The sequence below is a fragment of the Hoplias malabaricus genome, chromosome 2 (genome assembly GCF_029633855.1).
Source record: "Hoplias malabaricus isolate fHopMal1 chromosome 2, fHopMal1.hap1, whole genome shotgun sequence".
Lineage (NCBI taxonomy): Eukaryota > Metazoa > Chordata > Actinopteri > Characiformes > Erythrinidae > Hoplias > Hoplias malabaricus.
The window spans coordinates 84,705,573-84,730,632 of record NC_089801.1 but is presented as its reverse complement, the minus strand read 5'-3'; the positions used below and the strand labels follow the sequence as shown (position 1 = coordinate 84,730,632).

Sequence of the window (25,060 nt, the reverse complement as noted above, 5' to 3'; positions counted from 1 at the left end):
TCACCTTTGATGTAGTATAAACAAATATACTTAATAATAAACTAATTAGCAGTATATTTACTAAATATTAATGGTTCATTATAATAATTAGCAGCATTAATGCATAAGTAACAGTAAGTTATTATGTTAATTCTTTACATGAATTACTTAATAATTTATTAACAATGGAGTAAGTAGCAGTTAGTACATAATGAGTAATTAAGATATAAACTAACCTATTAATTAGTTCACTTAATTACTAATGCCTAGTAAATTAATCAGTCGCTAAGTAACAGTTAATGCTTAGTAACAGCTAGTGTAGTATTAACTACTGAGGAAATAATGGGAAATTGTTCATTATTCATTCTATAAATAATGATTATTTAGCAAATATTAATGTAAAGTGTTACCAAAAAAATATGGCGCAATATAATACTTCCACTGGGTCTTCACATTACATGGATGTTGAGGGGCACAACCATTTAAGTCTTAAAGAGAAATATCTAAGTATTAATTTATACCCAGCTTGAGGATGCCAATATTACAACACTGCTTGCCAGTCAAAGTAACATCCAATTACAAGAAAACGACGTTGAAATGGCTGTGATATAGTACATCTAAATCATACCTAAGATCATTTACACAAATGCCATTGCCTTAACTTTAATTACTGCATATAAGTTTTTCTAATTTAGCATCAAGAGTTTGCAATTCAGGACGTCTCATACCCTCCCAGTGTACATGTATGTTTTCAGCTTGTTCATTCTTTACTAATCCAATTTCACAAAACTAAGTTGCTGAAACTGAATATATATGTGTGTGTTTGTGTGTGTGTGTGTACAGACCTTTCTGTAAATATTTATTTCATGGATGTGAATATTCATATAAATGTCATAGCAACGGTGCATCCTTGAGGCCATGGGGGAGGTGCAGCTGCAGCTTCAGCATTTAGCTGCTGTTGTGCAGTCAATGGCAGGGGATAGGTGCAGAGGACTTCTGCAACAAACACAACTGGAAGAGGATTCTGAGGAAAATCTACTTCCCCTCCAGTCTGCAGAGGATTTTGAAGAGCTGGAAAATGGCCTATCCAGCACCGCCACAAGAAAAAAACACGGTCAGTACGGAACTATACCATTTTAACAAGCTCCATACAATAAGTGAACTTTTTGTGAAGATTAGCAAAGAACATTAAGGAAAAAAGTAATTATGTTTTCTTAGTTTTTTCTTTTGATTAAAAACATGTTAAAAATTAATATTAATAATTTTCTTACAGCAGCCTCATACACATCTTAAAGTGTTTACAGTATAACTCTCTAAAAACTTAACTTCTAATGAGTTTCATAAAACAAAGTTCCATAAAACATAGTACGATAAAAAAAACCCTCCCCCCACTGTTTTTTTAACTTGAACATGACCCCCCCCCCCACCCCACCCCAAAAATGTAGTTTCAGTTTTGTATGCCACTATTTCACTATCCACAGGCACTAAAACAATCAAAGCTATAACAACGTTAATTCAAATGTCATCACATATTACAGGTAAGCTATGAAATATAATATCAATAGGCTAAATGTCAGGGGAACGCAAAAGGGCGGACTGACGGAGGCGGACGCACACGCTACAACACAGACGTTTATTTAGAACAAAATATAACAAAACAAACAAAAACAAACTTGAAGGTAAACACGAAGCGAGGAACTGGAAACAAAACGACTAGAAATGGGAACAACACGACTTCCAATTGGAACAGCACTAAACAACACGACTTGGAACATAGCAAACAACGACAGAGGAAAAGAGTAAGAGAACGACACAAAACAAAACAAATGACCGATAACGGGAAATGACACAACGGAACTTAAATACATGAAGAAACGAGACACACCTGACACAGATAACGAGGGTAAAGGACAAGGAGGCGGGACAAAGGCGGAGACATGGACAATAACAGACAGACAGAGCCATGTGCTGAGCGAGCACATGGCGGGGGAAAACAAACAAGACTGGACCAGGATGTGACACTAAAATGAAAACAGGAGCCATCAACCGACACAATTTCTGAAAAAAAAAGAGAAAATACTGAAGTACTTCTTTGTTTGTCTGAATGTTGCAATAAAAAACTATCCATGCGACCTCTGTTGTCTGTGTTTAATATTTGTAATTTTAGTTTTCATTAAGTCAGTCCCAGGTTACCCTGGCGACCCTGAACTAGATAAGCGGTTACAGATAATGAATGAATGAATAAATGAAGTCCCAGGTTACATTCCTCTGTCTGTCTCTCTGCAGGTGTCAAAACTGTCATTGGGTGGGGGACAAACAATGAAAAAAACAATATGGAGGATTTGTGAAAAGGTTTTTCCCCCCACCTGGCAGTCTCTTTGAACTGGTGTGGCAGAGGAGATAAAAGAGGAAGTGGACTAACTCGAATCAAGGATGTCATAGTCTGTAAGTATCAAAATAAGCATACCAAGCAGGACAAAGTTGACACCACATCTTTACAACAACTGTGAACACTTTTATTCACAATGTCCCAGTGTGGTTTCATGTATTCACGCCATACTCCAGGAGCACACATTCTTCTTTAATAAGAAGAGTCTTCAACAAACGATCATGTGTGTGCTTCTGCAACCAAAGTGGCTCTCTGTGGCTAAGACTAGACACTACTGAGTAAATAACTCCAACTTTGTGAGGGAGGAAGACAGCTTATCTTGGAAATAATCTACACCATTTATTACATGAAACAATTGTGTGTCACTTATATTTTTAGATGCACGTACATTTAATCAGAAATTCCTGCTTTCTAAGCACAACTTGCTGGTGTATATTTATGACTGTAGCTTAATAATATCCCCTGATGAGATGTTTGAGGCTCTTAAAATACCCTACTCTGTATATAGAATGGTATGTTAATGTTTTATAGATTATGTAAATACCCTTGTTTTAATGCTGGTAGCATTTCTGATACAGTGATGAAGGCTGAATCACAATTTCCTACCTTAGTATAAGTGCTGTTAGTAACCATTTCAAACTTAAATGGTTGTTTGCAATGTATAATTGGGGAAACTTTTTGATTAATTGGTTCAATATAGCACAAAAAAGGGGTTTCCTATTGTACAGACATAATAGCTGAAACCTTTTTGGTGCTGTATAGAATTAAATTCTACACATTCTTGATCATCTGAAAAACTACTACACCATGGAAAAGAACCTGAAATACTTCTATGTAAAATACATGGCTCTAAACAGACTTCCCACTGAGCAATGTCAATTAAGTCTATTAATGAAAATGTTAGGTATGCAATAAGCAAGAACACGATATTGTAATCAATGGACTGTTTCACTGGGAAGTAATAAAAGCCTGGATCAAATTATCCACCATTATAAAAATGTATCACCGCTGTATACATGTGGTTTGTTTCTACTTATAGCTGCCCACACTTCTCCATAAAATGATCATGCTGTTTCAGTATAATATTTCAGCTAAATCTGCAAAGCCAGTGTGCAACATTGTTTGCATTTCATATCAATGTGCGTTCATTTCATTTTCAACTGCTACTGTTAAACATTTTCAGCTAACAAAGTGTACACGTGTATACGTATGAAGCAGACAACCATGTCGACTAGGCCCTTGTTATATTTGGACCATAATGTAATTATGCTACGTGTTCAACAAATCAGACTCACTGTGTGTTATGCGTTAATAAATGTCCTTAAAGTATTTTCACCATTTGTCTAATGATGGATATGTTCAATAGCATCCAAATTTCTCTTCCCACTCACCATGCATTAACCCCTTCATGTCCACAAACCTGAACAGTTGTTTTTTACAGTTTTGTTACAGAAATAATTATTTAATATTTTTAAAAATGAATTTGTTGTTAAGTTTGTTCGTGGAAAAAAGTTTTAAAATACAACTTTTCAAAACAGTAATAATATTTCATGTATGTTTACAGTAATACGTTGTGTTGTTGTTGGTTTTTTTTTTTTTTTTATAACTTTTCAACATTGTGTATTGGCCATCTCTTTATATCAGTTCTTCTATTATATATTTTAAAATCATACTCAAACAAAATAAAGTGAAGATTGGCTGTAACTCTGTAACTCTCTGAAGGACTTCTACACCCTGTACTGTGAGCTCCTCTCGCCGACGTGCCTGAGCTCTCTGGGTAGTAACCTGGGCTCCTACGCCGATCTTGGAAAGGTTCTTTAACCCGAGGGTGTGTTTGAGGGGCTGTTCTAATCCTAACTGTGATACTGTTTGATCTGAAGCGCTGTAAAGGACTTCTACCCCATCCTCGGTAGGGGGCGGTAATGCGCCGTGGTGCTGCTCTTCAATCTTCATAACAACAGAAGAGGGGCATTCCGCACGGTGCAGATGGAGGAGCAGAAGCAGTGGCTCGATGACGGTGAGGAGACTACACCGTGTCTCTGATACACTTCTGGAGAGAGAGAGAGAGAGAGAGAGAGAGAGGGATTAAAAGGAAGGCTGGATACTGTGTAAACAGCTGGAAGAAGCCTTGGCTAAGTGCTGTTAGCATTGCACTTGTAGGCAATGTTTTGATTTGGAATTGTCCTTCAAGTGCTCATTGAAAAGGGCTCTTTTTAAGCAGACATTGCAGTGCCTCCGTGTTTTTATATGTTTCAATGTTTAAGTCATTAATGTTGATGTAAGCCTTACACAAAGAGCTTATAATGTTGTTTAAAGCCTATGAGGACAGTGTGTGTTAGATCCACATTCACTGACATGACTCTAACAGCCCTTTGGAGGACAGTTGTACACCTCTGAGTGTAGTGTTCCCAGATCTAAAATATTCTGGCCACGGTTTGGACAGAAGACACTTTTAGCCCACGTCCACTTTGCCGAAGCCAGTACAGTGTAAACGCTTTTGTACTGTTGTCTTAACCCTTAGTGCACTGGATTCCTTTTGTGTTTTTTAAGTCGACTGTAGGCTCAGAGCAGCTGCTGGTTTCAGTCATTTTCCTGAAGCAGTTCTTTTGAATAGTGGTTGAGTATAAGACTCTGTTCCTTTTTGTCTTTGTGTTCCTAGTGTCTACGTGTTTGCATCGTTTGAACCCACATCAGAACACGCCACCGAGAGGACCACGTAAGACTCTCTCTGTTAGTAGAGAGAGGAGAGATTAAATGAGCAATGGAAAACATGGCATTACTGTCAAGCGCCATCTCTCAGCCATCGTCCTCTGCCGTAACCCGCAGGGGACTGCAGAAGAATACAGACAAGGGTCGAGTTCACCACTGCAGCGAGTGTGGGAAGAGTTTCACCCACCAGAGCACGCTCCAGCAACACCAGCTCATTCACACAGGAGACAGACCGTATCACTGCTCGGACTGCGGGAAGTCTTTTACGCAACGGAGCAATCTGAAAACACACCAGCGCGTTCACACTGGGGAGAAGCCCTACCACTGCTCCGAGTGCTGGAGGAGCTTTAACCGCCAGGGCACACTCCACCAGCACCAGCTCATTCACACTGGAGAGAAACCGTATCACTGCTCCGAGTGCGGGAAGAAGTTTAGCCGGAAGAGTCGTCTCCAGCTTCACCAGCGCATTCACACGGGAGAAAAGCCCTACCAGTGTTCCGAGTGTGGGAAGAACTTTAACCAACAGAGTAACCTCCAACAGCACCAGCTCACTCACACGGGAGAGAAGCCCTACCACTGCGCTGAGTGTGGGAAGAGTTTCAACCGACAGAGTCTTCTACAGCTCCACAGACGCATCCACACGGGAGAGAAGCTCTATTACTGCTCAGAGTGCGGGAAGAGTTTCAATCAGCAGGGGAATCTCCAGCAGCACCGGCGCATTCACACGGGGGAGAAGCCCTATCTCTGCTCCGAGTGCTGGAAGTGTTTCACCAATCAGAGTCACCTGAAGGAGCATCAGCGCATCCACACGGGAGAGAAGCCCTACCACTGCTCCGAGTGTGCGAAGAGCTTTAACCGACTGAACACTCTCCAGCGGCACCAGCGCATTCACGCCAGGGTGAAGCCCTTTCACTGCACAGAGTGTGGACGGGGCTTTTCTCTACCGACCGCTTTCCAAAGACACCACTGCATTCACCGAGAAGTGAAGACATGTTAGTGCTTTGAGGCACGTTTGTAGTGAGGCAAAGGTTTTACAATGAGTGTGGCTGGACCTTACACACCAAACCCGTCTTTCAGGACTTTAGCGCTGTGGGGTGGGAAAAGGACTGAGGTGTGGTGAGGTATTTAAACAATCAATAAATACTTTTGTTGCTTAATTTAAACTGTACGTTTTTTGTGTAATTGTATTTATTTCCGTATTTAATTGTCATCTTACTGACACAATGGTGCTCAAGGAGGGAGCTTACATTCGCGTCACTGTCTGTGACGTGGTGTGTCCTCTCTGTGTCTGCATGGGTTTCCTCCGGGTGACTGTCTGTGAGGAGTGTGGTGTGTCCTCCCTGTGTCTGCGTGGGTTTCCTCCGGGTGACTGTCTGTGAGGAGTGTGGTGTGTCCTCCCTGTGTCTGCATGGGTTTCCTCCGGGTGACTGTCTGTGAGGAGTGTGGTGTGTTCTCCCTGTGTCTGCATGGGTTTCCCCCGGGTGACTGTCTGTGAGGAGTGTGGTGTGTCCTCCCTGTGTCTGCGTGGGTTTCCTCCGGGTGACTGTCTGTCAGGAGGACCAACACAAGGAGAACACACCACACTCCTCAGAGACAGTCACCCGGAGCAGGACTCGAACCCACAACCCCCACGACGCTGGAGCTGTGACAGAGACACTACCTGCTGCTCCACCATGCCATCACCAATTTTAATCACTTTCTCAAATTTAAATTTACTTTAAGTTTTCCTTAATATATTTTAATTGAGAAAATTCCTTTCTCAATTTAACAGAGTTATGAATTAAATTTAATTTTGTGTGACTTTCCACAGTGGAAAAACCTCCAGGTCCTTTGTACACTTTCCACACCCCGTATCTACTCCTCTTTCCCTTCATGTTCCCTCTTTTACATGACTGGTAATAATTAGTACATGCTGTACATGTGCAACAGAACAATGGTATCAGCAATGGGAGCAGCTTCGATTTACTGAATTCAGTCATTTTAAGGAATGTTCTCAGGTCATTCCACTCTGAAAACTGTGATTTTAATGGAAAAGTGTTGTCAGTTTTTGCCCACCGCTTCTCAAAGAGTTAAAGCAAAACTACTCTATTAAAAAGTTCAATAAAAATACAAATGAAGAAACGTGAGAAGGTGTTTAAAATCCCCCTTCAGTGGAGCGTAAAATATCTTGAATTTAGAATGTTGGTTCTGAAGTGTACAGTATGTATGTCAATGAAATTCTCCCTTATTCGCGCCCCCTGCTGGACCGTGTGGGTCCTTACACTGGAGTCGGGCCTTATTTGAAATCACACCCGTATTACTGCAAGCCCCGCCTCCGTGTGCTCAGATTGGACTGTACTCGGGGAAAAAAAACGCCCAGTTTCTGCTGTGGTTGGTATGATTGGCCATTTAAGAAAGCGTTCACGTAGCCATAGCAACCCCCGAAGTCAGGCTGAATCTCAAATATCTTTCTGCTCCCTACTCCCTATGTAGTCCCCACTTCATCTAACCACACGCCCTCCCGAACCCTCGTTCCTCTACCTCACTGCTGCCTGATTAAAACAGCAGTGTTCTCTGCTGTTCGGACCTCCAGAAGCGATCAGATCAGGGAGCGAGTTCAGTCGCCCCCCCGCTTTCACTGAATTAACACGAGCGGAGGCCGAGGCGCCGAAGGTGAGGGGTTTATTTATCCACACAAAAACAAGTCCTAGTGCTCCACTCTCGCCGTATTTACACACCGCTCAGGGTCCAGAGATGTAGGAGACTGTGTGCTGATGTACAAATTAAAAGTCCCCAACAAAACAGTTCTGTGCATAAATACTGCAATGTAATGGAAAGGGACGGTTTCGTTACAGATTAATAGGTTTGGTGCTTTTATTTTACGGGAGAATTAACGCAATATCAGTCCATTCAGTCCTCGTTAAACGAGAGGTTTTAACTGTCCATTTTTCAGGTTTTTTTTTGTACAGAGCAGTATGGTGTTCGTAATCTCATAAAAGAACGCATTAAAAAGTATTGGGCAGGAATTAATAACGCGTTGGATCTACTTAACGATTGCGTCTGATATAATAATGTACTGGAAAGATTTAAGAGAAGGAGATTATTAATGTGTGAGGACGACGTAATAAGGGATGGGAATGACGTAATAATTGGATTTATCTGCTAAATAACTGTATTCGTGGTAGACTCAGTAATGCAATGATTTAATAACGTGTGGGAATGACTGACTTCCCAATGGTCAGTCGAAACGCGTTAAGATGACGTCATTGCCCGTTGTCAACCGATGTTATCGCAGTGGTTTTTCACCAAGGTAAATTTGATCCAAACAACTAAACTGCCCCAATCCAGTCACTACAAAAAATAAATAAATATGTAAACAGACTTTCTGTACTTTTTTGTAAGAAAAGTGACCAAAACACTTGAAGCTGAAAATCAAATTACCATTTTAATGACATATATTAAGTCACAGATATAATCTGACAAAAAACCTTATGAATATTCATTTGGGTTGAGGTGAAACCAGCAAGGTGATTAACCCTTTATACCTTGAGGAAAATTCTACTGAACATACTGATAGATACATGAGCATTGGATCCAAAATGTAGGACCATTTTATTTAAAACCCCAACTGATATTAGAATCGGTTTAAAAATGGGAACATCTTAAAAATTGTAATGTTGTTGTTGTACAATTTTCCATTTCTGTCTTGATCAGGTTTCTGTGACTGATTCTGTAACTGGTATATTTGTTACATCTCCCTTTAGGTTTTGAATAGAGGAAGGTGATGAAAGAGATCAAAACAATAAAGGACACAATATGGCGTCTGTAAAAAGCTGTGGAACTAAAGGCACTGTCTCTGGTACGTCATGCAGAAGCCAGGAGAGTGTAAGCACTGAGACCGCTCACCAGTGCTCAGAGTGTGGGAAGAGATTTACTAACCAAAGCATTCTGCAGCGACACCAGTTCATCCACAGCGGAGAGAAGCCCTACCAGTGTCCAGAGTGTGGGAAGAGCTTTGTTGCAAATAGTTACCTCCAAGAACATCTGCGTATTCACACCGGAGAAAGACCCTTTACCTGTTCACAGTGTGGGAAGAGTTTTAAAAACAAAAGCACTCTCTGTCAGCACCAGCGCATTCACACGGGAGAGAAGCCGTACCAGTGCTCCGAGTGCGGGAAGAGCTTTAAACAGCATTTCACTTTATGTCAGCACCAGCGCATTCACACCAGAGAGAAGCCGTATTACTGCTCAGAGTGTGGGAAGTGTTTTATGCAGTACAGCACTCTGTATCAACATGTGCGTATTCACACAGGGCAGAAGTTGTATCAGTGCTCGGAGTGCGGGAAGAGTTTTACACAAAAAAGTGGACTCTACCAGCACCGGCGCATTCACACGGGAGAGAAACCGTATCCGTGCTCTGAGTGCGGGAAGAGTTTTAATCAGCAGAGCACTCTCAATCAGCACCAGCGCGTTCACACCGGAGAGAAACCTTATCACTGCTCTGAGTGTGGGAGGAGTTTTAATCGGGAGAAGACCCTTCAAGGACACCGGTGTGTTCAAACTGGAGCGGAGCTGTATGTCTGCTCAGAGTGTGGACAGAACTTCAGGCATTTAAATATGTATAAGACGCACAAGTGCACAAAAACGGAGGTGGAAGCCCATGATGCATGAGTTGGTCAAGTGTGTTTTCTTGGTTTGAAGTTTCCCCCTGACTCAATATGTTCCTAAAAAGTGTTTGATCCAGGTCTGCTCTCTCCATCTTGCTCGCCCAGTCTGGACTTGACATAGTTTTTATGTAGAAACATCTTCTGAACTCTGGCTTGATATTAACTCACTGTTATAACTTTGCAAGCACTGATTAGCGAGTGCTAACAGGGTGAAAGAGGGGGTAAAAGTATGCACAGCAACAATGAAACTCCATTTTTATAATCCATTATTGTATTAAACATTTCATTTCTATTCTACTGCTTTACGTAGGTGTAGGGAACCATTTAGAGCTCCATTTGACACAGGGGTAGAGAATGTAATGTCAAAGTAGTGGGATTTTAATGGTAATCAACTCTAGTTAGAACTCCTCAGTTCTGATTAGCACTAGCAACCTGTAGGGTACCGAAAAAAAAAGTTTGTTGTGCCTTTATACAGTGATACCTCCACCTAACGTTTAAATGGTATACGATATTTTTGAACGAAGGACAGAAAAAAAATGTGAAAAACCGTTTTTATTCTTGGCACTCCATTCACTCCCATTCAAACATTCCTTCTACGCTTTCGCCCTCTAGCGGCGGTTAGTAAATCTGCGGTATGATGGGATCGATAGGGAGTGGACAGACTCCCCTCAGACCGACTCTGATGCGATCAGGACGGGGGGCGAGTTCAGCCGACACTCGCTTTTACCGGATGAACACGGGAGCTGAAGCACTGAAGGTGAGGGGGTTATATTTGTCCACACTGTTTAGTCCCGGGGGCTTCACAAATAAATACTAGAGGTGCATTCTCGCCTTATTTACACACCGCGTAAGGTCCTATACAAAATAAAAGTCCCTGAAAACCCAGCGCGATGTACGAGAATACTACAATCTGGTGGGAAAATGACGGATTAAACACATCAGCGTTGTGCTTTTCTGTGGGAGAATGAACGCAGTATCACTCCATTCATTCTTTAAATGATCACTTTTTGTCAATGGTTCATTTCTGTAGATGCTGATTACTGCTTGGATATGTTCCAGCAAAATTTATCAAATGCAAGGATTTTTTTTTAAATACGGAGAGCTGAGCTGGTACTTCCCTTCAAAATAAAGTTAAAGAGTGGAAAAGATTTAAAGCTGGAGTAGGTGATTTTGTAGAAATAGTTTTAAAAAAATCCAACCAAATATGTCCCTCTCCTACTTTTGCCTGGCTCCTAAACCTCTTTCTGAGCCACACTAAAGCCAAGGTACAGTGTGTCACTCTGCAACCACCAAAACACTAGGGCTGAATCTCAAATATCTCCCTCCACCCTATGTAGTGCCCAGTGTAAGCCAAAAAACAACTTTAATTGTTTGAAACAACATAAATGGATTCATACGTCCCATATATTTTCCCATACATTTCACGTAAGGTTTTGAATATCTCTGTCTTTCTGTTGTCTTTCCTGCAGAGTTTATACCTTCACTCCTAAATCAGAAAGTGAAGAGCGCAAGAAGTCAAGACGATAAAGGAGAAGCCATGGCATCTAGCTCTGATACTGAAGGCACGTTAGCTGGTACGTCATGCAGGAGAAGGCAAGACAGTGAGAAAGCTCACCAGTGTTCGGAGTGTGGGAAGAGTTTTACTAACCAAAGCAACCTGCGGCGACACCAGGTCATCCACAGCGGAGAAAAGCCCTACCGGTGTTCAGAGTGTGGGAAGGGCTTTAAACAACAGAGCACTCTCCATCTACACCAGGGCATCCACACGGGGGAGAAGCCGTATCAGTGCTCCGAGTGTGGGAAGAGTTTTAGACAGCAGGTGGTGCTCTATCAGCACCAGCGCATTCACACCGGGGAAAAACCGTATCAGTGCTCAGAGTGTGGCAAGAGTTTTAAACAGCAGAGCTCCTTCTACCAACACCAGGTCATCCACACTGGAAAGAAGCCCTATCACTGCTCCGAGTGTGAGAAGAGTTTTAATCGACACAGTCACCTCCAAGACCACCAGCGCATTCACACCGGGGAGAAGCCGTATCACTGCTCCGAGTGCGGGAAGTGTTTTAATCGACAGAGTACTCTCCAAGAGCATCTGCGTATTCACACGGGAGAGAAGCCCTATTTCTGTTCAGAATGCGGGAAGAATTTTAAACAGTACAGCTCTCTCTGCCTGCACCAGCGCATTCACACCGGAGAGAAACCCTATCAGTGCTCCGAGTGTGGGGCAAGCTTCAAACAGAAGAGCAGCCTCTACCTACACCAGCGCATTCACACTGGGGAGAAGCCGTACCAGTGCTCAGAGTGTAGCAAGAGTTTTAATCGGCCTAGTAGCCTCCAAGAACACCAGCGCATTCACACCGGAGAGAAGCCGTATTTCTGCTCAGAGTGTGGACAGAACTTCAGGCATTTGACCACGTATAAGACACACAAGTGCATTAAGAGTGAGCTGGAAACACACGATGTGTGAGTGGGTCAGAATGTGTGCCCTAACACTAATTTCAGAGACTCTTGATCCAGGTCTGCTCTCTTCGTCTTCACTCGGGCTTCATCCGCTTCTCTGCGGCACCTGAGTGGGTTAGAAGTCCCACCCACTGACTCTGAGGCAGCAAGTCAAACTATGTGTGGAGTTGGACTTGACTCATCCTGCCCCTCTTTCCACAGCTGGACGGCTGAAGGCCTGATTGTGCTGGGATTTACGGGTGTTCGTAAACTGACCGCATGATAACGTTTTGAACAGTTTGAACAAAGCTGAACAGTTTAACAACAGGAAAATTAAAAAAGCTTTTTCCAATAATCTGAATAAATAATAATAATTATTATTATAATCATGTTACTTTATTGCCACCTCCAGGGTGTGTTCCCGCCTTGCGCCCAGTGATTGCGGGTAGGCTCTGGACTCACCACAACCCTGAACTGAATAAGCTCTTACAGATAATGAATGTTAATTTATTATAAATAATATTAAGAATAGGAATACATATACCAATAACATTTAGAATAAGTTCTAATAAACACTACTAATCTGTTCATATTGCACTTGTTTCCAAAAGTGGGTGGAGTTATTTTTCCGTGTGCACTGATAAAAAGGGTATTTCAAGAAATATTACAAATATGTTTTTAGGAAAGATCCGTAACTCTGCCTTTAGCTGGAAATGTCTGTCTCTCTGTCCCCTGTCCACCACAGAGTAGGGATTATTTGGAATGTGGATGTTTTTGGTTCAAGTGACAGCACTAAGAATGATCCCCTATCCAAATCATACTTGCTTCCATTTGTGTTTCTCCATAGTGCTACATATAGTTACATAGTGCAGTTTCTGCAGTGCAGAGCCCAGAGCAGCAACAACAGAGTGAAATATCACAATGATTTTAAAACTGTAATTTTAAGGTAAAAAATATTATATAGTTTTTAAATGGAAGATACTACACAGCCACTAAACAGACACAGTGAAAGGGAAAAAAAAGTTAAGTGAAATGATTTGAGAATGACCTCAATATAATTATTTCGAGATAATTACCGCTTTTGAACTTTAGTTATAATATTCCTGTAACTCCTCAGTATTGATTAGCATTAAAGCTAACATTCTGCTACCTGATACCTAAACACTGCAGAAAAACGAAGGCAAATGTTTGCGCTTTCTGTGACATTTAGAGTGACGTGTTCTTCTATTTTCACTGAATTAAAACTGAAATAATTTAATGAGTTCTAAGAGATCTGGCAACCCGTTTGGCTGTTTCTGTACCCGTTTGGAAGCTGTTTTGATCGCTCGGGTTTTCCTGTTTAATCGTTTCCATTGTTATTTCTATATTTATATCTGTTTTTATAACCTACTAACCATCCATAGATCTATCTTTTAGATTGTCTCCGCAGGAATATTCATTACAGAGGCACTAAAACTGCCACCGGACCCTGGAGTAACGTTCTTGGTGTAAGTTACTAAAATTCACTAAAAGCGGTAAGTACCTGCAATTCCATGGCTACTACTGGCTGTTTTGCCTGTTCAGAGTGTGGCATGTTTAGTTTAACGCCCTTTTCCACCTCTAGCGATAAAGATAGTGGTTGTATTTGTAGTAAGTGTCAGCTAGTTAGCTCTCTGGTGGATAAAGTGGACCAGCTAGAAGTGCGCATCCGGAGCTTATTATTGTTGAGGGATAAACAGCGAGATTCAGTGTTAGCAACTCCGGGTGCCTTAGGGAGAGTTAGCACCCCCACGACTCCGGCGTTAGAGCCCTCACAGCGGGGTGAATGGGTGACGTCTCGGCGTCATAGCCGGAAAGCTAAGGCTGATGCTAACGCTGAGGCCAAAGCTAGCCCACCGGGACACCACGCTCCTCCGATTCGCGTGTCAAACAGGTTTGCCCCGCTCAGCGAAGCACCCGCTGAGGAGCCTGTTAAGAGTGCTCTGGTTATAGGAGACTCTATTGTTCGGCACGTGAAATTAGCTACTCCTTTAGGGGCGCCGGCAGTAACAGTTAGCTGTTTATCGGGAGCCAGAGCGCCGGATATTAGTGGCAACCTTAGACTGTTAGCTAATAGGAGATATTCGAGGGTAGTCATTCATGTAGGGGCCAATGATATTCGTCTGCGGCAGTCTGAGGTAACTAAGGGTAATATTACAGAGGTGATTAAACTGGCCCAGACGATGTCCGATGCCGTAATCTGCTCTGGTCCCATACCAATGCGGCGTGGCGACGAAGCTTACAGCAGACTTTGGGCGTTAAACTGCTGGATGTCCAAGTGGTGTTCCGAAAATCAAGTGGGCTTTATAGACAATTGGTTACGTTTTGAGGGCAAGCCTGGTCTTATAGGTAGGGATGGTATCCACCCCACGCGGGAGGGTGCTGCCTTACTTTCTTGCAGTATAGCACATAGTCTTTTAGTTAGTCGGCAGAGTAGTGTAGATAGCTGCTGACAATCCAGAGCCGGGACCAGGCCGCAGACAGACAGGCTAAACCGACCGTCTGCGAACTGTCTTGAGGCGTCACCCAGGTTCAACTGTATTGAGACTGTGTCTTTCCCCCGAACTAAATGTAAAAGTAGAAAAACAAAATCAGCCTGTTTCAGCAACCTAATCAATATTAAATCATACACAACACCTAGCAGCAACACCTCAGAACTAAAATTTGGGTTACTCAACATAAGATCGCTAAACTCAAAAGCACTCATCGTAAATGATATTATAAGTGATCATAAATTCAATGTTTTCTGTCTCACGGAAACGTGGGTTAAACCAAATGAATATTTAGCACTAAATGAAGCCACCCCCCTAGGCTATAATTATGCACATAGCCCAAGAATATCAGGCAAAGGAGGTGGAGTATGTGTAATTTACCAAAATACCCTAGAAATTAGTCTTAAACAATGTGACACCTTTTCTTCTTTTGAGGTTCTCTCCACTATTATTACAAATCCGGTCACAAAAAAGGACGCATTTTTATTATGCAACATTTACAGACCACCAGGGCCTTACTTAGAATTTCTGAAAGAATTCAGCGATTTTGCTACAAACCTAGCGGTGTGCAATCATAAAGTTATAATTGTAGGAGATTTCAATATCCATTTCGAGAAGGAAAGTGACCCACTAAAAAAGGCATTTACCTCAATCTTAGACTCTATTGGTATTACTCAAAATGTAACAGGGCCTACACACTACTGCAGCCACACTTTAGACTTAGTTCTGACACTAGGTCTTAACATTGACAAAATTAATATCTTACCGCAATCCTCAGCAATCTCCGATCATTACTTAATTTCATATGAGCTACGTTTTATCCATAATATATGTAAGAACCCTCACTATTCTACAAGGCGTATAATAAAACCATCTACCGCCCTACAATTTATAGAAAACCTACCAGAACTATCGACCCCAGTTCCAACTCCATCAGACCCAATGGACCTAGATGTACTAACTGACTACCTAGAAAATACCTGTCGATCTACTTTAGAAAAGGTAGCACCACTTAAACATAAAAGTATAAGACAGAAAAAGCTCGCACCATGGTATAACGATAAGACCCGTACTTTAAAACAAACATTACGAAAACTAGAGCGGAAATGGCGATCAACCAAGCTTGAAGTGTTTCATTCTGCCTGGAAGGACAGCCTTATAGAGTATAGAAATGCCCTCACTAAAGCTCGCTCAGCATATCTGGCCTCGCTGATCTCCAATAATAAAAATAATCCGAGAGCACTGTTTAGTGTGTTTTCTAGAATTACAAAAAATCAAGCAGGTTCTGAACAACTAATTCCAGCAACTCTCACCAGTAAAGATTTTATGGACTTTTTTAATAATAAAATTGAGAATATTAGACAACAAACTCTAGCCACAGGATCAAATCCATCCTGGCTGCCACCTGATGTGAATGAAATAAAACATAATATAACTGTAAAAGAAAGACTTGAAACCTTTTACCCACTCCCACAATTAGAACTAGAGAAGATTATCACCTCTGCAAACTGTACAACTTGCACACTTGACGCAATTCCCACAAAGTTGCTCAAAGAAGTACTACCAGCTATTATTGATCCTCTTTTAACTATAGTAAACTCATCGCTTAGTCTGGGCCATGTACCCAAAGCTTTTAAACTAGCAGTTATTAAACCTATGATCAAGAAACCAAATCTTGATGCTAGTACACTGTCTAATTACAGGCCTATTTCTAATTTGCCATTTCTGTCTAAGATCTTAGAAAGAGCTGTGGCCCAACAACTTAGTTCATATCTACATAAGAATCATATATATGAAAAATTCCAATCTGGATTCAGGCAACATCATAGTACAGAGACAGCTCTAGTCAAGATAACAAATGATCTTCTTCTTGCCTCTGATCAAGGCCACGTATCCCTGTTGGTGCTTCTTGACCTAAGCGCAGCCTTCGATACAATAGACCACAATATTCTCATAGAAAGGTTAGAAAACATGGTTGGAATCACAGGGACAGCCCTATTATGGTTCAAATCTTACTTAACGGAACGTTATCAATTCGTAAAAGTAAACAATCTAAATTCAAATTATTCTAAAGTAAGATTTGGAATTCCACAAGGCTCTATTTTAGGACCATTATTATTTACATTATACATGTTACCGCTAGGCACAGTTATAAGAAACCATGACATTAACTTTCACTGTTACGCAGACGACACACAATTGTATATTTCAGCCAAGCCCGATGACAAACACAGATTAAAGAAAATAGAGGACTGTGTAAAAGACGTGAAAGGCTGGATGTTGCGTAACTTCCTCCTTCTAAACAGCAACAAAACAGAGGTCCTGCTTTTGGGTCCAAAAGTGACAAGAAATAAATTATCAGATTTAATTTTAGATCTAGCTAACTTTCCAGTTAAACCTGGTTCAGCAGCAAAAAATCTTGGTGTTATAATTGACCCGGATTTATCATTTGATCAACACATAGGTAGTATCACTAGGACAGCTTTTTTACATCTTCGCAATATTGCTAAGATTAGAAATGCCTTATCCCTCCAGGACGCAGAAACATTAGTACATGCCTTTATTACTTCAAGGCTTGACTACTGTAACGCACTACTGTCAGGATGCACCAGCAGCAATTTAAGAAAACTTCAACTAGTTCAAAATGCTGCAGCTAGGGTCCTCACTAAAACTAGAGAATTTAAACATATCAGCCCAGTTTTATCATCACTTCATTGGCTGCCTGTTAAATTCCGCATTGACTACAAAATTTTGTTATTAACATATAAAGCTCTACATGGGCTTGCTCCTGAATATCTTCAAGATACAATTTCCTATTATGAGCCTCCACGTTCACTCAGATCACAGAATACTGGATTTTTAAATGTTCCCAGAATTCAGAAGGCCTCAGCTGGGGGAAGAGCCTTTTCTTATAAAGCCCCCCAACTCTGGAATGATCTTCCAAAAAATGTTCGGGACTCAGACACAGTCGCAATCTTCAAATGTAGGCTAAAAACTCATTTGTTTAGTTTATCATTTGGTAGCTAATGCTCCCCCATAGATAAAGGCGGCAGATCCGGGGGGTCCATGGACACAGGGAATTATAGTATACTGAGACGCTGGTGCTGTCGTCCCGCCGCTTCTCGCGATCACTCAGGTTTGTTGACGGTGGAGCGGAGGGATGCCAGTGTTTCAGGATGCTCCCGTGTCTGTGTGTCCTCCTGGTTCTCTCCTTTTAGTTAATGCTGTCATAGTCAGATCTGCCGGAGTCATTAGCCACACTCTGGAAATTTTCATATTTTCTACTTTACAAACACAAAACAGTTCAAAACTAATTCCATCCCTTTACATCTTTCCGAGTAAACGACTGCCCACCTGTCTGTCTGGACACTGATGGATGACTGTCGAGATCCTCCTCCACTCTTCAGACCAGCTGCCCACGCTCCAGCAACCACCAAGTGCCTTGAAGCTGTCCCTACACTGAAGTTCTCATGGACTACTAACTATCATCACCAGTAGATTGACCAGAGGAGGATGGGTCACCCCTTGTGAGCCTTGGTTCCTCCCAAGGTTTCTTCCTCAGCTGGGGGAGTTTTTCCTTGCCACTGTCGCCCCTGGCTTGCTCACTTGAGGGTTTTACATTTGTCTTTACATTTCATGTCAAATCTTGTCTTACTGGAATTCTGTGAAGCTGCTTTGTGACAACATCAGTTGTGAAAAGCGCTATATAAATAAATTTGATTTGATTTGATTTGATTTGAACGATAGAAAACATTTGTTAAAACGTTTTTAGCGGTTTAGCTCTATTCACTACCATTCAATAAGGACATCCTTGCTTCCGCCCTCTAGCGGTCAGTAATCATTCTGCGGTATAATGGGATCAATGGGAGTGGACAGACTCCCCTCAGACCGGCTCTGGTGCGATCTACACGGGGAGAGACTTCAGGCGCCACCCGCTTTTACCGGATGAACACAAACGGGAGCTAACGCTTGAAGGTGAGGGTGTTATATACGTTCACTGTTCAATGCAGAGGTGCTCAGAAAAATAAACAAATAAACCTTATTTATACACGGCTGAAGGTCCAGATTTGTGCAAAATAAAAGTCCCACAGCCAAAACAGAGCTATGTACAAAAACACTACAGTTTATTGGGAAAATGACGGTTTCATTACAGATTAACCACGTCGACTTTGCGCTGTTCTCTCTTAAATATGTCGTAGAAACGATTTAACAAAGGGCTTAAGATGTGGAAAATGAATTAACACTTTATTGAACTTTAACGGAAATGGCATTCTCACGTTAAACATAAAGTAACCACATTGAGGTACGTCTTTAGACGTATGAATTAGTACATGATTTTTACAAAGCAACAGGTTTTTTTTGTTGCACAAATAAAAGTCCCAGATTGGAAAAGAAAAATAAACCCAAAAGGTGTAATAAATACATTTTAGAGCCACAGTGGATAGTTTAGAGAACAGAGATGAAGTTAAAGTAGCATTTCTAACAGTAGCAGGAAATGTTATAATTAATAATAACTAATTAATAAGACACAGGAACGTGTTAATAATGGGAATGGCTTAACCATGTGTTTTCTGTATCTGTTTACTTTTGGCGTACTTTTATTTTGTTACTGAGTAAGTAAGACATGTTTAACCATGTGGACATTTGTTCACTTCACATTAGGTTCTGAATATTTCTGTCTCTCTGTTGTCTTTCCCATTCTTTTTGCACACAGTTCAGAAGATGAAGAGGAAGTAATATCAGTGAAGGAGGGAGGATGGCATCCATGAACAGCGGTGATACAGAAGACACGTCCTCCGGTACGTCATGTCGGAGCAGGACGGACTGTCCAGAGTGTGGGAGGAGTTTTACTAATCAGAGCATGCTGCAACGTCACCAGCGCATCCACAGCGGAGAAAAGCCCTACCTCTGCTCAGAGTGCGGGAAGAGCTTTACTCTAAAGAGTTATCTCCAAGTACACCTGCATATTCACACCGGAGAGAAGACGTATCGCTGCACGGAGTGCGGCAAGAGTTTTAAACAACAGAGCACCCTCCACCGACACCAGCGCATCCACAGAGGAGAAAAGCCCAACCGCTGTTCAGAGTGTGGCAAGGGTTTCGTGGTAAAGAGTCACCTCCAAGAACACCTGCGTACCCACACTGGGGAGAGGCCTTACAGCTGCTCGGACTGTGGCAAGAGTTTTAAACAGCAGAGCAATCTCCATCGACACCAGCGCATTCACACAGGGGACAAACCCCACCAGTGCTCCGAGTGCGGGAGGAGTTTTACTCAGTTCTGTAATCTCCAAGAACACCTCCGTGTTCACACCGGGGAGAAGCCGTATTACTGCTCCGAGTGTGGGAGCACGTTCAAACAGCGAAGCACTCTCCATCGACACCAGCGCCTCCACACTGGGGAGAAGCCGTATCACTGCTCCGAGTGTGGGAAGGGTTTTATTCAGTACTGTCGCCTCCAGGAACACCTCCGTGTTCACACCGGGGAGAAACCCTATTATTGCTCCGGGTGTGGACACAACTTCAGGCACGTGAACACTTATAGGACGCACAGGTGCACGAAGTTGAAAGAGAAAACCAATGACATGTGAGTTGGTCAAGTAGGGTTTCTTGGTTTGGAATGTCGTCGTCCCCCTCAACTCCACGTTAAACCCATTTAACCCCTTAGTCCTACCCATCTGTTTTGCCTAGGGGTGGGGTTGGCAATTCTCGATTGTTTTACAGATTATTTTAACGCTGTATGTACCTTCAAATGGAGATTTTTCAAACGAAGGGCTATGAATGCCTTGTGAATCACAGATGAAATGGTGGTGCTAGTGACCAAAGAAACCCACAGATGTTCTCCTTTAGACTCTACGATCACCGGCGTTTGTCTCACTGTAATGTAGTTTTAATGCATTGTGTCATAACAAGCAGAAAACATTGCTAACAGTTTCTAATTGATTTCCAGTTCCACCTTAAATTTTGAAGCAATTACATTCTAGCGCCTGTGGCTACTTCAGAATTTAAGGTGGAACTGGAAATTCAAAGACATTGGCCGACTGTTTGCGGTGTTTTCTGCTTGTTATGACACTGGAGTCTTTCAGTTCTTCATATCACAGAGAGTGAGGAGTGGGTGATAATTATATGAGTGTGGAACACCTTTGAACGTGTGATATCCTAAGGTTAACTAAGTTCAAATCCGGCAGCACTTCTCTGATCTTGCTTAAGACTGGAAGCAGAGCGCCACTGAAGCGATGCTTTATTGTGTTCTGATGATGTTTCAGGACCTTGAAGGGTCGTCCCATTTTGTAGGAGGGAGGGTATTTTAAACACTACGCCCTGTAACTCAGCTCCAAGGGGCGAGAGAATACCTGAAAACAAGGGGAAGGGGTAAAAGGAATGGGATTTACCCTATATGCGTGTTTCCTAAACGATGCTTCTTCTGTTGTTGTACCTTCACACGTGAAATCCAGACCAAAATCCAAATCAAAGTTGATGTATTGTTGCATTGTTTACAGTTGGTCTGATATATCTTGGTTCCACAGTACAATTTAGTGAGCGATCTAAAGGAGTTCCTAAGTGTGTGCTGCGTCTCCCTGTACTTCAGTTTTTAGTATTTATTACTAACGTTTGTAGCTCAAATCAAGGTATATTTTATGTAAGACACAAAGACATATATTGCTTATGCAGTGCTTATCTTACTTATTTACCAGCTCCTTATTTGCATTTTCTGTTTCACCTTAAATTGTTGAATTGTGTGAGCTGATAGATGCTGTGTCCCAAATCACACCTGCCTGCACTCTATCAGAAGGGCACTCAATTGTACAGAAGATTCATATTGTTTTATACCCCTATGTAGTGTGCTAGCGTGCAGTTTGGGACACAACAGGATGAATACAGTGAGAATCACAGCTGTTTAAATTTAATTAAATTTATTTATGTTTACTGCAGTAACACACGAGTGTGTGAAACTGGAGAGATGGGTTATGTTTTATTCTTTCTCATGGCTGAGAATTTTTATATCAAATGATATTCACGGTTCACAGAGGGTGCAATTTTCACATGTGATGAATTAAGAGTGAAATAAAAGGTTTTTACATGTTTTTGGAGTGAAAGCAGTGAGTAAATCACAAAGTCAGAACCATCCAAAACAAAGGGTTTTGGTGGTCAGAGTTAGGTCACAGTACAATCCAAGGGCGCTAATGGAGCTGGGTTTTGAGAGCAGCAGCTGTCCACATTGTGTGAAGGTTTCATGATGAATAGACCAATAGAAACGCTCCAAAATTACTTGGAATAAAATTATTTTACATTAATTTACACTTGAAGTTAAATACGGATTTTTCCTTCTCCTGTAAAGTTACAATTGTTGGAGGTACGATGTGTTAAAATGTTTAGCTCCATTCACTCCCATTAACACAGGACTTCCTCACTTCCGCCCTCTAGCGGTCAGTAATCATTCTGCGTTATAATGGGATCAATAGGGAGTGGACAGACTCCCCTCAGACCGGCTCTGGTGCGATCAGGACGGGGAGAGAGTTCAGGCGCCACCCGCTTTTACCGCGGATGAACACAAACGGAAGGCGAAGCACTGAAGGTGAGGGGTTTATATTCGTCCACGCTGTTTAGTCCCGGGACTCTAAAAATAGATCCTAGTGGTCCACTCTGTCCGTATTTACACACTGCTGAGGCTCCCGAGGTGTAGGAGACGTTAGGCTGATATACAAAATAAAAGTCCTCAACCAAACAGCAAAACACTGCAATTTATTGGAAATATATGACGGTTTAATTAAAGATTAACCACAACTACTACGTGCTTTTCTCTACGAGAAGGAACACAATATCTGTCCATTCATTCCTCCTTAAACGAACGGTTCTCACTGTCCACTTTTAAAATTTTTTCTGTCCAGTTATAAAAAGGCCTCAGTTTAATGTCTGGACGTGATTCTATGCCAACTTTGTCGAGTTAATTGGCAGCATTTGACGAACAAATGTATTTTTTCATATAGAAGTAAATTAAGCTGAGGTAATGACTTCATTAAATATGGTGTTACAGTACTGTACAACAGAGTTTACATAAGTATTAAACTTTAATGTCATTATACTTATGAGTACAAGACATTTACAGAGCAGCAGCAGTGTGTGTGGCACAAATAGAGGTCTTTCAGTAAATAAATGATTACAAAAAGAAGCAGTGACTGTTAGAAATTACTCCAAAGTGACCAAAAACAAATGGTTCCATCTCCTCTAAGTTCCACTCTGCCCTCTAGTCGGACACTGTCCGTAGTCTATAATCTAGGAGTGGGAAGCCATGGGAAGAGGTTAATAATAGGAATGATTTAATAATGTGTGAAAATGACTCTTTATTTCCTCTCCCATATCAGAAGATGAAGAGCAAGAAATCGAGGTAAAGGGAGACGCATGGCATCCGTCACAAGCTGTGGTACTGAAGGCACTTTCTCTGGTACGGCCCGTAGAAGGCAGGACGGTGTAAACGATGACAGAGTTCACGAGTGTTCGGAGTGTGGGAAGAGTTTTAAACAACAGGGCACTCTCCGTCGACACCAGCGCATCCACAGCGGGGAAAAACCCAACCGCTGTTCAGAGTGTGGCAAGGGTTTTGCGGTAAAGAGTCATCTCCAAGAACACCTGCGTATCCACACTGGAGAGAAGCGGTTTTACTGCTCGTTGTGTGGCAAGCATTTCACTCGATACGTGAATCTCCAGGAACACTGGCACATTCACACCGGAGAGAGGCCGTATCAGTGTTCAGAGTGTGGGAAGTGCTTTAAACAACAGAGCACTCTCCATCGACACGAGCGCATTCACACTGGAGAGAAGCCGTACCAGTGCTCCCAGTGCGGGAGGAGATATATTCAGTACTGCCATCTCCAGGAACACGTACGTATTCACACAGGGGAGAAGCCGTATTACTGCTCAGAGTGTGGCAAGAGTTTCACACGGTACGGTCACCTCCTAGAACATCAGCATCTTCACAAGGGAGAGAAGCCGTATAACTGCGCAGAGTGTGGCAAGGGCTTTGTCCGCTACCGTTATTTCCAAGAACACACGCGCATTCACACGGACGAGAAGCCGTATCGCTGCTCAGAGTGTGGCAAGAGTTTTCACCACAAGAACTCCCTCCATCGACACCAGCTCGTCCACTCGGGACAGAAGCCGTATCAGTGCTCCGAGTGCGGGAAGAGTTTCAATCAACACAGTCATCTCCGACGACACCAGCGGATTCACACCGGGGAGAAGCCGTATCAGTGCTCCGAGTGTGCGAAGTGTTTTAACAGACACAGTCATCTCCAACGGCACAGACTTATTCACACGGGAGAGAAGCCGTATCGCTGCTCTGTATGTGGCCGGAGCTTCAGGGATACGTATCCGTATAAAACACACAAGTGCATTAAGACTGAAGTGGAGCCCCACCATGCGTGAGTTTCTTGAATTGAAGTTCTCTAAGGTCTCCAGGTCTTCTCTCTCCATCTTCACTTGAACTGGACTTGTTTCTCTGCTGCACTTTAAGACTTCGAGTCAGGACTTCACTCTTTCTGCCTATTGGCTCTTATTCATCAACGCAGTGTACGCTCAGATCTTCAATAAATGTAATAATAATATTTGAACTTCTTCAATAACAGCCATAACATTAAGGAAACATCCCGTCTTTGAGAAGTCAGCTCGGGACTGGGGGTTCACTGGTTTGATTCCCGTGACCTGCAGGATACTTGGGGATGGTGGGAGTGAAGGAACAGCACTGTATCCTCCCTCAATCCACAGCCGAGGAGCACTTGAGCAAGGCGCACCCAACCCCAACTGGGACCTCTGGGCTGAAATAGGCTGCATGTGTCCTGCTCCGATATTTTCAGAAATAGCACTGTAGGTGTATCTAGTAACAAGTTAAATTATTGCTGCTTTTAAAGACTATCTCTAATGTGATTCAGTTATAAACCTTAATTTACAAAGTACTTCCTTCTAAGGCACTGACCTGTGAGCGTCAAGGTTGCTGCCTTCTGTTTAAGACACAGCCTATGTGTGTCGGGTTAACTGCAAAATACCCATTTCATTGTACAACGACAAATAATCACACCTTTACATTTAAACTAATCTGTGTGAATGGTGTCTCAGTCCACAGGGTTTAGTTTTGACTCATTGTATTAGTTTGGCTTTGTATTTTTGTTCTTGTGTATTTGTTATTCTGTAAATTGCTGTCTTCGTTAAACACAGGTCTTGTTGTGAATTATACTGTTCTAATTTTCCTACTTGATTTGTGACTGTGAAAGTTGCTTTCTCTGTTAAACAGACTTATGAAACTGGGTTAGTTTTGGGTGTGCATTCCTTGTGTGCCAAAGTTGTACATAAATAAATAGTCCTATATTTATAAACCCAATTCCCCAAAATGGAGGACAAACA

The 25,060-nt window shown here is 42.1% G+C and overlaps 2 protein-coding genes across 2 annotated transcripts; both read left to right on the top strand.

Moving 5' to 3' along the window:
* The first annotated feature begins 4,254 nt into the window (after positions 1 to 4,254).
* Positions 4,255 to 9,965, top strand: LOC136687513 (zinc finger protein 420-like). The gene is made up of 3 exons (XM_066661973.1): positions 4,255 to 4,385; positions 5,028 to 6,059; positions 8,954 to 9,965. The coding sequence occupies exons 2-3, from the start codon at positions 5,130 to 5,132 to the stop codon at positions 9,725 to 9,727; spliced, it is 1,704 nt and encodes a 567-aa protein (XP_066518070.1). The 5' UTR covers positions 4,255 to 4,385; positions 5,028 to 5,129; the 3' UTR covers positions 9,728 to 9,965.
* A 186-nt stretch (positions 9,966 to 10,151) lies between these two features.
* Positions 10,152 to 24,991, top strand: LOC136678916 (zinc finger protein 850-like). The gene is made up of 5 exons (XM_066657108.1): positions 10,152 to 10,480; positions 11,193 to 12,186; positions 12,238 to 12,425; positions 19,418 to 20,252; positions 23,038 to 24,991. Exons 2-5 carry the CDS (start codon positions 11,261 to 11,263, stop codon positions 24,086 to 24,088), a joined length of 3,000 nt encoding a protein of 999 aa, XP_066513205.1. The 5' UTR covers positions 10,152 to 10,480; positions 11,193 to 11,260; the 3' UTR covers positions 24,089 to 24,991.
* Positions 24,992 to 25,060: the final 69 nt, after the last annotated feature.

Excerpts from the sequence above, each read along its gene's own strand:
- LOC136687513 (XM_066661973.1), top strand. The coding sequence starts at position 5,130 with ATGGAAAACATGGCATTACTGTCAAGCGCCATCTCTCAGCCATCGTCC. Across the intron at positions 6,060-8,953 it reads ACCACTGCATTCACCGAGAA|ACCGCTCACCAGTGCTCAGA; the intron begins GTGAAGACATGT and ends GTAAGCACTGAG.
- LOC136678916 (XM_066657108.1), top strand. The coding sequence starts at position 11,261 with ATGGCATCTAGCTCTGATACTGAAGGCACGTTAGCTGGTACGTCATGC. Across the intron at positions 12,187-12,237 it reads CTGGAAACACACGATGTGTG|GTCTGCTCTCTTCGTCTTCA; the intron begins AGTGGGTCAGAA and ends CTCTTGATCCAG. Across the intron at positions 20,253-23,037 it reads AAAGAGAAAACCAATGACAT|AGCAAGAAATCGAGGTAAAG; the intron begins GTGAGTTGGTCA and ends CAGAAGATGAAG.